At 40.9% G+C, this 12124-nt stretch overlaps 1 protein-coding gene across 1 annotated transcript; it reads right to left on the bottom strand.

The window, feature by feature from the left end:
• Positions 1–7487: 7487 nt before the first annotated feature.
• LOC128385151 (arg8-vasotocin receptor-like) lies at positions 7488–11605 on the bottom strand. The gene is made up of 2 exons (XM_053344013.1): positions 10496–11605; positions 7488–7819 (listed from the first exon to the last, which is right to left on the bottom strand). Exons 1-2 carry the CDS (start codon positions 11454–11456, stop codon positions 7536–7538), a joined length of 1245 nt encoding a protein of 414 aa, XP_053199988.1. The 5' UTR covers positions 11457–11605; the 3' UTR covers positions 7488–7535.
• Positions 11606–12124: the final 519 nt, after the last annotated feature.

The following is a 12124-nucleotide window of genomic DNA, read 5'->3' on the forward strand; positions in this document are numbered from 1 at the left end:
TTAGAAGATTAAAACTGCTCCCTCGGCGCATTTAATTTCTCATTTCAGCATTGCCATTTGTGATTATTCTCAATTTTGAAGCTGGAAATTTAATTGCACAGAGACACAAATGTAATTATATAGACATTACCCCTAGGCTGCTCATGCCCTTAACTCTTAAATCATTAATGTGGTGCCTGCTTATTCCGGTCTGTGACATCCTGTAAGGTCATGTATACTACCTTATACTCTATAGCTGATTCCCCATAAGAGTGTTATTTTCATTTTAGTTGTTCAATTGAATTCATCACAGTATTGAAAGCTTGAAACTTTGACATCTCTCTTATGAAATCTGGTAACTATTGGAGGCCTCCACCTCATGATCTGGGTCACAGTTGGGGGTCAAGTTCAGCAGGGGTCTCTGGGTTCAATTATATCAGTGGTGTGTCACAAGGAGCATTTTTTTTTTTGGTGTGTTTTTATGTCCCGTCAGCTGTTTTACGTCAACTCCTGAGTTACCTGAGTCAGTCTGGATTTCCCTGGAGACTCACATCCAGCACAATCTGCCGTGTGTCAATGTGAGCCATCTGTTTTTCTGTTTATGTTCACACCAAAGAGATCAGACCAGGCACATGTTTGGGGGAGGTTTGATGTGGTCCTGGTGTGAAAGGGTTAAACAAGGAACCTGTTGAACTTTAGGTTAGTGGCAGTACATGTACTCAATGCGACTTCATACTTCCTCTCTACTACATTTCAGAGGGAAATATTGTACTTTTATTTGACAGCTTTAGTTACTTTTCAGATGCAGATTTGACACAATGGATAATATAACAAGCTTTTAAAATACAGCACATTGTTAAAGATGAAACCAAAAAGCAGTGTGGAGTCTGGCTCACATTTCAGATGTCTATGAGTTGTTAACACTCCACCAAATACTGATTTTTCCCTCTAAACTTCTCACATGCTTTCATTTCAATAAATGTTCAAATGATCCAATATTTCAGCAAAAATCAAAGATTAGAGAAAAAGTATGAAATCATCTCAGCAGCCCTCACATTTATCTGCTGACCCTTTGGAGGGGCCCCACCCCTAGGTTGGGAACCACTGGACTAAACTAGCTAACTGTATATAAAGAAGTGTAAACAGCTAACTGTATATGAAACTGCATACATCACTCATAATACTGCAGTACTTTTACTGTAATACTGCATACTACATCACTATAATACTGCAGTACTTTTACTGTAATACTGCATACTACATCACTCGTAATACTGCAGTACTTTTACTGTAATACTGCATACTACATCACTATAATACTGCAGTACTTTTACTGTAATACTGCATACTACATCACTCATAATACTGCAGTACTTTTACTGTAATACTGCATACTACATCACTCATAATACTGCAGTACTTTTACTGTAATACTGCATACTACATCACTCATAACACTGCAGTACTTTTACTGTAATACTGCATACTACATCACTATAATACTGCAGTACCTTTACTGTAGTAGGATTTTTCATGCAGAACTTCTTGTAAAGGAGCATTTTTGTCTTGCTGTATTGGTACGTTTACCTAAGTAAAGGATCCGAGTACTTCTTCCACCACTGGTGACTGAGGAGGAGGTGCTTTCAAACTAATTGATTGAGCTCAAACAGGAAATTATAGCTCCCTCCATCACCACCTCTCAGGTTCAGCATGGGGTTCACTTCAGCCTCCAGGATCTCAGTTTTTCATCAAAAATCACAAGATGAAATGTGTTGCATAATGGCCCCTGCGGTCTGATTATTTCCATGGTGATAACAGCATCAACGACATTGAGATTTCTGTGGCCAACAACCTCTCTGCTCTGTCCCTCACATTAGCTTTTGATTGCAGCTCTGACAGCATTTTATTTCCCTTTTCATTTCAGTCAAATCAAGGCCAGATAGTTAGAGACCGTCATGCTGCTCAGCCAGAGATGAGACGGAGGAATCCTATCTTGCATCCCACGCTGCCATTCTGCATCCAGATGGAGGCATGTTTTCCAGATGAGTCTCGTTTTTCCAGTTAAGTAAAAAGGGGGAAAAAAACAACCCAGTGATTTGTTTTTTATCTGTGAATGATCTCACCATAAAATTTACAACAGGTATTCAAAATCCCGAGAGGATCTTCTCTAACATTGGATACTTTCGTGATATTTCTTTATCAAGTGGAAGATTTAGATGTCAGATCGCTGACAGTAAAGGACAGGCGCACAATTTTTCCAATTGTGCCGTAAAACAGCAGTCAGGAGTCCAAATGAACAGTGAAACCTGTTTTTCTTGTTGTAATAATTCCTCCTGTTTATACTAACCATTAGAAGATCCTTTCATAATGCACTTAGACTAGAGTAGATATCTTTATTGTCATCTTATGAGTGCAATGACATTAAGTTTACGACTCTCATACACAATGTAGTAAAAAGGGAAGTCAGTAGAGAATAAAAGGACACTATTCAGAGCAGCAGTAAGATTAGTGATCAGTGTACTTGTATACGCAAACTGACAAAAACATCTAAAAGAAAATAGATAGATATAACTCCAGTTCAATGAGCAATATCACGTAGTAACAGTAAAGAGTTGATGGTACAATTGTGGTTCAAAAGTGCAATCAGGCAATTGTAGACGTAACAGCAGTCGAGAGACAGAGTGAGAAAGTGATGTCACCCATCACTTACAATGTAAAAGATCAGGGGACTAAATCCACAGTCCTCCTTCAGTGCAAAAATGTATTTAAAAGGTTTATCTGAAGCTAATATGAAACTTCAGCGTCCAATTGAGTCAAATCAAGTTTTCTATGTTTCAACGTTACAGTGCTTTTAGTAGCGAAGTCTTTTTGTTACTATACTTCCATCACAGCTCAACAGGAAACACTAAGAGGAGATATGACGCTAAATAGAGTTAGAATTCATGAACAGGAAGATAAAGATACAAACATATAAAGTTTTTGCATCAACAGAACATTAATAAGCAACATTTTTAGTTATCTTCTTGTCTCCAGGTTCAGTTCAGGTCTCGTGTGATATTGAAACAAACTTTTGATTTTGGACTGTTGCTCATTTAAATGTGTAAATGTGAGCTCTGGATCTGCTGGATAGTTTACTTCTATTACTATTTGCTGTCTTTTTTTTAGTACCAAAGTTCCTCTTTTTGTTACTATACTTCCACCACAGCTCAACAGGAAACACTAAGAGGGAATCTGATGCTAAAAAGACTGTAAATGTGTCAGATATCACTTGATATAACTAACTCACACTGCTGAAGCTGAATATAAGCTTCACATTAACTTATGCATTCTGGCCCCCCGTCACATAGATTGTACGCACAATACGAACGGATCCTCTAATGATCAGTATGAACAGGAAACATGATTACAGTGACAACAACTCTCCATGTTTATTTGAGCTGTTGACTATTAAAAAAAAATAAAAGACAGACTTGAAATATAGTGAACCCGTCCTTGAATACTAGGATTTAATCATTCCTTCCAGTAGCAAGAGGAAAGAAATCCAACATCCAAGTCCACAAGCACCTGATAGTGTTTTTATGTTTGTATTTAGGGACATTTCATAATTCCACTTTACTAAACCTAACCAAAAACTTGAAGCTGAAGCCAATGAAGCGCCTTTCAAAGTGCAATACCACCAACGGCCACTAGATGCTCCAACTGACTCCCATTCAAAAAGCTTTAACTTCTTTCTACAAATACTAAGTAAATCATTTCAACGAGTCATTGTCTCAGTCTCAATAAATTCCGACCCTCTAATAAGTGTGCTGGTGGTCATTTTGGAGAATATTGCTCCGCCAATAAGATTTTAAAACTTGGCTTGGGTCCGAGGTAGCAGAGCGTGTCTCCAGAGTATAAAAGACAATGGCCCTGGTTCCAAATGGAAAAGATGGCACCAACTAGGCTTCAAACCAGCTCCAATGAAATCCAAGGGGTGACGTCACATCTCTATCTTCGATCTCACTCTCTTGCACTTCTGTGACTCGAAAATATATCTCCTGTGATAAATTAGCATCATAAACACGTCATATCTAAGAAGCCGGGTTGGATATACAGCGAGAGCTTCATATACAGAAAACTGTGCAAACTACTGTGGAAATAAAACAGTCACACATCTTTATGAGGATACAAGAACTTCCATTTATCTTTCTTTACAACATGTGCAATATATATATATATATATTTATATTAGAGCATTATATAGATGACAGAAAATTTCAAATGACCATATATACATTTACAACAGCAACACACATCAGGGAATGAGTCCCTAAAGAAGCTTCAGTGACCCAAAGCTATTAAAGACACCATTATACTGTAGACCCAATGCAAAGCAACACATGAGCCCAATAATATGATTGTGTGTGTGTGTGTGTGTGTGTATGTGTGTGTGTGCAACTGAACATCATAGAGAACATCAACCATACTGCAGAAAATGTATATTCACAGGGGTAATATAATTTTTTTTTTTTTTAACAAAGTGCAACTTGAATTAACATGTATTAAACATTACAGTTGTAATCTTTTATCACACCATTTAATAGCCAAAGTAACTGATGATAATGTGCATTTGAATAAGCTCACTGTTTGCCCACATTAGCTTTGATATGACGGTTACAGTAAGGACATTTAAACATATCAGGACAGCTACAATATAAAGAGGTACTGTTGATATAGAAGGGACTGGCCTACGTTAAGGATTGTACCTTTTAGAGCGGAAACAGTTCATTAATCAATAAGTTGATTTTTCAGAAAATTAATCTTTAAAGCAAAAAATTGAATATTTGCTGGTTTTCGTTGCCTTTTATTGGTGTTGATGAGGATGAGAGGGTCTATCCACTTGTTTATATTTTCATTTTCAACTTGCACATTAAAAAACCTGAGTGAAAAACAGACAAAAAAACCCCAAAAATCAACAGAAACAGACATAGAGAATTTCACTGAAGAACTGAAAAAATCCTGTGTGGAGCGATAAGGAGACTGTAAAGTTCTCCAAGTGAATACATGAAACAAGCAGAAATGTAATATTTCCATCATGCCGTCCATCATTTGAGCTTTGAGCGACGCTCTTTTAATGACGTCATCTCGTTGTGTCCTCTTCTTCTGTGATGATTTAATGGCACCGACTGGAGAATTAGCGCCACCTGCTGTTTATCTTGATGAACCAGCTCTTAATGTTTTATAATAATAAAAACATGCATTCATTCTCATTTTTCTTTAGCGGATTTTCAGGAAATGTAACAAGAATATAACAGGCAGAATAGTTGATAATGAAAATAGTCATTAGTTGCAGCCCAAGTACCTTTTTTAAAAAGTGTGGTGTAATACAATGTGTACATATGTGTGTAATGCTGCAATTTAAAGTAATACTTCATATATTCATGACATAAATTGGTGGTGATGGTGCTATAAAAGACAGTAGTTTACCAAAACAAAAATAAACAGCAGTAATCAGAGTTAAATGAAACATTAAAGCTGTAGTAATTGTTCGGATGGGGTATTTTTTGGCCACTAGGGGGCAGCAGAATCCAACAACAAGCCAAAATCAAAAGCTAAAAAAGGCTAAAAAGAACCCCCATAGAGCTGCAGAGCTGTCATTTTGATTAATTCTTAATATAAAAATGTTGATTAGTGCAGCTTTAACCGATAAAATAAAGCATGTGAATGGTGCATTTACTCATATAACAAGGTAACTTTAAGGGTCTTAGTGGCTGTGGAGTTTCTTAGCATGATTTACAGTTTCCTTTGATATTTATACAGCAGCACCGTAAAGGTTTGGTTCACCTGTTTTTTCATACTCAACTAACATTACACTATGTCAAAAAACATACACATGATTCCTTTGTTAGAATGAATTAATTTAGGTTTTAAAGGATAAGCCTGCTGATATTTTGCATTTTTCTAACAAACAACAACAAATCGCATGAAAAGACGAAAACCAACCAAAGGAATTGATCCACAAACAGATATCATGTGTGTGTCTAAAGTCTTGAAATATCTCCTCTGTGCCGTAGAGCTCCATTGCTGAAAATAGTCCTCAACAAATGTACAACTTCCTCCTGTTTGGGTTGTTTTTTTTGCAGATTAATGTCTTAAGTGAGAACCAATGCAAAGTATTAACCCTTAAACAGGCAGGAGTGGAAAATTAGATGTAAAAATCCTTACTAGTTATGCCATTTGCACCTAAAGTAAGGAAGGAAGGAAGGAAAGAAGGAAAGGAGGGAAGAAGGAAGGAAGGAAGGAAGGAAGGAAAGCAGGAAGGAAGGGAAGCAAGGGAGGATGAAGGAAGGAAGGAAAGGAAGGAGGGAGGAAGGAAGGAAGTAAGGAAGGAAACGAGGGAAGAAGGAAGGAAAGGAGGGAGGAAGGAAGGAAAGGAGGGAGGAAGGGGGAAGGAAAGGAGGGAAGAAGGAAGGAAAGGAGGGAGGAAGGGAGAAGGAAGAAAGAAAGGAAGGACAGATGAAGGAAGGAAGAAAGGACAGAAGGATGGAACATTTATCCTAACAGCTGAACTTAGATCTACGGAAGGAAGGAAGGAAGGACAGATGAAGGAAGGAAGGAAGGAAGGAAGGACAGATGAAGGAAGGAAGGAAGGAAGGACAGAGGAAGGACCCGGGAGGACAACATGAAGGGTAAAGAGTCTGTATCTCCTGGTGCACGTTGTCTGTTTAAGGGTTAAACAGACAAACACATTGTTGGTTTTGATCTTTTCATTGGATTTGTTGAGTCATAAGAAAATATAGAAACACAAACAAAAGTCTCATCCTTTAAATCTCTTGGAAATCAAGCTTGTAAACTTGCCTCAAACATCAAAAATCACAGCAGCTGTCCAAGAAAATATACACCAAATGTAAACCTGTTGTCCACAGTTAGTCCTGTGTGTGCAACCATTCATACCAACTGTACTGTACTTTAAATTCAACATCACGTGTGGCACTTTCAAACCAAATATTGAAGCGTTTATTCTCACTGCAGAGTGTTTGTTTGTTTCTGTAGTTCAGGTTTAGAGAGTCACTTCCATTTGAACAGCTGTTGGTTTGTGTTCCCTTCCAGTAGAGCTTAAACCATAATCTGACAATCTACAGAAAACATCCCCTTAACGCCACGGTTTATGGGTATAAAGACATGTTTTGTTACCATGCGTCACAAAATGAAACTGTTTGACATTAAAGAAGTTAAATTACAGCAATGAGGGCAGATAAGAGCATCAGCTAAAGTTTCAGTGACTGGTTTGACTCTTTCTAACCCTCTAAATTCTCCAACCTGCCGGACTAAAAAGGAGTTATTAAACCTCTTTTTCTAACAGCCGTGTGAACCTAAACAAACCAACACCAAAAACTGCCACAGAGTAAACTTTTCCACTCTGGTTCGGACCAACGAAAACAAACTGTACGTGAGACCGCACCCTCAGATGAGATCATGCTTTCCTTCACTGCTACAGACCAGCAGATTGAGACCAATCCATGTTTTCTATATCACTTAAGATAAATAGACACAAACACAGATAGTATATCCGGTGGTCATGATGCAGATGCGACCGGCAGGCTGTTTTTAGGGATGGTGTTGAGGTCTCTGAATGGCTCTGAAAGGCGCGGGCCCTGGAGGCGAGAGAGCAACGTGGTCCGTCGGATGCTGCTGTCCGAATCCTGGTGGCTGAACTTGTCCCTCAGCCGGCGGCAACACGGCAGGCTGCCGGTAAAGTCCGAGAGCAGGTGTCCGCTGAAGATCATGTAGATCCAGGGGTTGCAGCAGCTGTTGAGGCTGGCCAGCAGGGCGGAGAGCGTCACGGCGGCGTTCTCGGAGTCTGTATAGGGGAACAGGAAGATTTATGAGGCACGCTGTGAGATGCCAACAACTAATCTGAGGTGTTTACACTTTCTCTCGGGGGAGTCGTACTGTATAGGTCTGAGTCAGAGCCTGCCTGCTTAATGTTTATTCGCACACACCGAACCCCAGTTTGAGCCTCTCGTGTAATCACTGGGATTTACGTTCTGGACTTTTGCTTTGCAGATTTTATCCAGGCACAAGAAATAAAAGGTGTGTTTCAGAAAACATGGGCAATAATCAGGTTTCTGTTAGTTGATTTTCTGTCAGTTTGAGGAGGTGTCTTGAAGTTAACCAATCAGAACAGAGTGGGCTCATCAGGAGGGGGGCTTCAAAGAGCTAAAACGGCCTGTTTCAGACAGAGGCTGAACTGAGGGGTTGCATAAAGGGTCAGTATAAGCTAAATAAGGAGTCTTTAACTGGAGTTCATGCAAAGGTATTCAAGTAGAGCCCCAGAATATAAATAAAAGTCTGGACATCTGCGTGATAGATCTGTGACGAGTCTGTCGTTAATCCTTCTAAAAACTGGCGCTTTCTATTTTCCAACCTGAGCAGATAGCTGTCAATGAGCACAACACCATTTAAATCACAGAAGAAGAAGAAGGAGAAGAAAAAAAAACCCTGAAATGTGGGCTTAGATTCACGTCTCGCACCAGGTTACAAATTCTTATTCTTTCCATTTATAGCTTCAATTTCTTAACTTCTCCCTCTCCCCCTTTTCTTGCCTTGATACATCACACACACACACACACACACACATACATACACACACACACACACACATACACACACACACACACACACACACACACACACACACACACACACACACACACACACCCCCACCCACTGTGGTTTTTGTCCAAAAATCCGAACTTGACCTTTGCATGAAAAACCACTGTAGGCTTGTCATACTGTGTGCTGTCTCCTTCAAATGTGAGACAGGTATGCAGTGGTATTTAGTTTACAGCCCCATCATACTGCCCTCGACCTTTATACGCAAAGCAACAGGCAGTTATTTCGACTTTTGGGGTAGACAAAATTGGTACGTTTTTGCCCTGATTTCAAACTCCTTCTGCTTTGTTTCTGACTTTGCAAGATCGTATTTATGCATATGTGCTTCAGGAGCTGCAGCAATTTTTAAATTTGTCACCGAAACAGCGACTCTTCCCTGCAAACCTTGTGGGATCAAGGATCTTAGATTCACCTAGACTCTAGAGAAACTCCTCAGAATTTGAGTGAATGTTTGTGTGACTGGACTGAAATGGTTGAGACTTGATTGAAGCTGCAGTTGCTGTGATTCAACATCTTTCACTTGTGACTGTTTTTCATGCCAAACAAGGTCAAGCACTCAATGTTCCTGGAGGAAATGTGTTCCTGCTACATTTAACAAAAAAAACAAAAGCCCCTGAAAGACCATCATGAGTCGGAAAAACTTTCCTTGAAAGCCATAATGAAATCCTTAAGTGTGAGCAGCTCCCTCAGCCTGTAGTGAGGCAGCTTTTTACAGGCGTTGATGCTGCAAACTAAAATCCATAACGTCATCTCCATCATAGGAAACTCACACTAACCTAACTGCATGTCTGAGTTTAACCAAAATATTTCCACTTATACACTTGAAGGACCGCTTGATTGTAAATAATCCATTTTCTGAAGAGGTCATTAGATACAGTAGACGTTAACTTTGATCTTTTATATGTTGAATTTAATATGTTTTGCTTGTGAAATCGATCATCATCAGGGCTTTGCAACCAGATATGCATGCAGCAACGTTTTTTGCTCTTTTCTTGTGTGACACTGCATGATTGTTTCTCTTCATGCTTCTATTAATCACACAAATTAAACAATCTGAGAAGCGGAAAAAAAAACACTTTCTGGCTCACAGCTCAGAGGCTTTACATGCTATATGCAATGTTTTATATATAGTTTGTTAGTCACGTGTGTGTGTGTGTGTGTGTGTGTGTGTGTGTGTGTGTGTCCTCTTGGGTACAAAATAGTTAAACTTTCAAGACAAAAGCAGCATTGTATAATATAATGTTGTCATTAATATATCTCTTCTTGTGCTCTGTCTGACGTTTCTTCCTTTTTTCCCATAATTTTTTTTTTTTTTTTGTTATTTTCTTAAACGAGTTGAGAGTTTAAGGGCAGATTTGTGAAGCCCTTGAAAGGAAAATTGGATCATAAGACATAAAAACTTTCAATTGGTTCTGTAAAAGGTCTAAATGGACATGAAGGATTAATTTTTTTCTCTTTTTCTACAACATTAAAGTGAACATGATTGGTGTTGAATCCAAGCAGGGGTGCCATGTAATAGAAATCATGTGACTTTGTGGGTCTTATATCATAAATGGGGGCAGAAAACTAGCTACATATGAAGTAACCCTTGTGAGGTCCACTTAAAGGTCAATGAAAAAAATCAATATTAAGGATATAACTGTCCCACATAAGAAAATCCACACATTCTGAAACCATTTGGCACAAGGAACACTAATATATGTGTCATTTTCCCTTTAATTACCTCCTGATTTAACAAGGAAACATCTTGAGGAATCATAATGATATAATGTATTGGATTCATATGTCAGAATGGCAAAACGTGTCCCACATTACCCCAAACTTTGTCTAAACGTTAATGTAGAGTTGGTTGATGACTCACCGTCCCAGGAGAAGGTCTTGTCCCACACTGACCACATCTGCACGATGAAGAAAGGCGCCCAGCACACCACGTAAGCCAGCACAATCACGAAAGTCATCTTCACCGTGCGTAATTTGGCACGGCTGATGGTGCTGACGCTGCTGACCGAGTTCCTGCCCAGGATCCCTCTCTTGGTAGCCTCGGCCACCGCGCTGGTTCCCTTCCTCCGCGTCTTATATTTAAGGTTCATCCAGATTGTGCGGCAGATGAAGCCGTAGCAGAACACGAGCACGGCCACCGGCACCAGGAAGATCCCGGCCGTGATCCAGGTGATGTAAGCGCGCAGTCCCCACGGCTCCATGAAGTGTCCCCAGCAGTCATACACAGCCGAGCCGGGACGCACCTCGCTCAGGGAGAAGATGAAGTACTGCGGGATGCTGAGGACCAGGCTGCACGCCCAGGTGGAGCCGATCATGATGTATGCGCGCTGCGTGGGCTGCTGGAGAGTCTGCAGCGGGTGGCAGATGGCGATGTACCTGTCCAGGGTCATCATCACCATCATGTAGGTGGAGGCGAACATGCCCAACACCTGCAGGTGCTTCACGATCCGGCACAGAAAGTCTGGCCCGTAGAAACGGAAGGTGATCTCCCAACAGAGCTGTGGCAGCACCTGGAAGAAAGCCACCACCAGGTCCGCCAGGCTCAGGTGCTTCATGAACAGGTGCATGCGCGACGGTTTCCTGCGGGTTTTGTACATGGCAAGCAGCACGCTCACGTTCCCCACCACTGCAGCGAGGAACGCGAGGCTCAGGACGGTGATTTCGATTTTGGCCACCTCCTCATTGCGTCCAAACGGGTCGCTGTCGTTTCTGTCCCCGCTGAGGTTCCCAGCAGCCGCAGCGGTGCCGGTGTCCAGCTGCTGGGTGAAGTTGAACCCCTCCGTGCAGTTTCTGCCCGTGATGTTGCAGGAGGGGAAGAGCATGGTGGCCGGTTCTCCTCCGGGGCGCACGGAGCTGGCTGTCAGTCTGTGCGTAACCGTCACCACCGGAGATGTGGCTGTCAGATTACTCCTCGATTACTCCAACATGGATGAAACACTTACAGGGTCGCACGTGGATAAAATAAGAATGAACCCGTGAGAAAAGAAGAAGGGAAAAAAATCCATCCGTGACGCACAGTGACTCCTGCTTTGAATCCGAGCTGCACAGCTGTACATTCAGCTGCTTTTATAGGAGCCTGCCCCTGAGACCAGAGACCATCCCACTGTATCCACACACACACACACACACACACACACATGCGCGCGCACACACGCAGTATACCCCAACACACACTCCTTCCTCTTCCCTCCCACCACAATACAACCTTGCAAACCACAGAGGCAACACGAGATGAAATGGTGCATGCAGGGAGGAAGCTCTGCTGAGTCTCCTGAGTGTGTGGAGGGATAATTGTCTAAATAAACCAAATCCATCATGGCTGTGAAAGATATAAATCATAAACTGCCAGAAGTCTGTCTGGAGAAATAAAATGAAAAAAATTCAATATCATATCAAAGAGGAGGAACTCGGCTTTTAATCTGCAGCTAGTGGTTATTGTCATCTTTTATTGTGGTGATTATATTCTCCATGAATCAAGTCACCGTTTGTA

The sequence above is a fragment of the Scomber japonicus genome, chromosome 23 (genome assembly GCF_027409825.1).
Source record: "Scomber japonicus isolate fScoJap1 chromosome 23, fScoJap1.pri, whole genome shotgun sequence".
Lineage (NCBI taxonomy): Eukaryota > Metazoa > Chordata > Actinopteri > Scombriformes > Scombridae > Scomber > Scomber japonicus.

Excerpts from the sequence above, each read along its gene's own strand:
- LOC128385151 (XM_053344013.1), bottom strand. The coding sequence starts at position 11,456 with ATGCTCTTCCCCTCCTGCAACATCACGGGCAGAAACTGCACGGAGGGG. Across the intron at positions 7,820-10,495 it reads CAAGACCTTCTCCTGGGACG|ACTCCGAGAACGCCGCCGTG; the intron begins GTGAGTCATCAA and ends TCCCCTATACAG.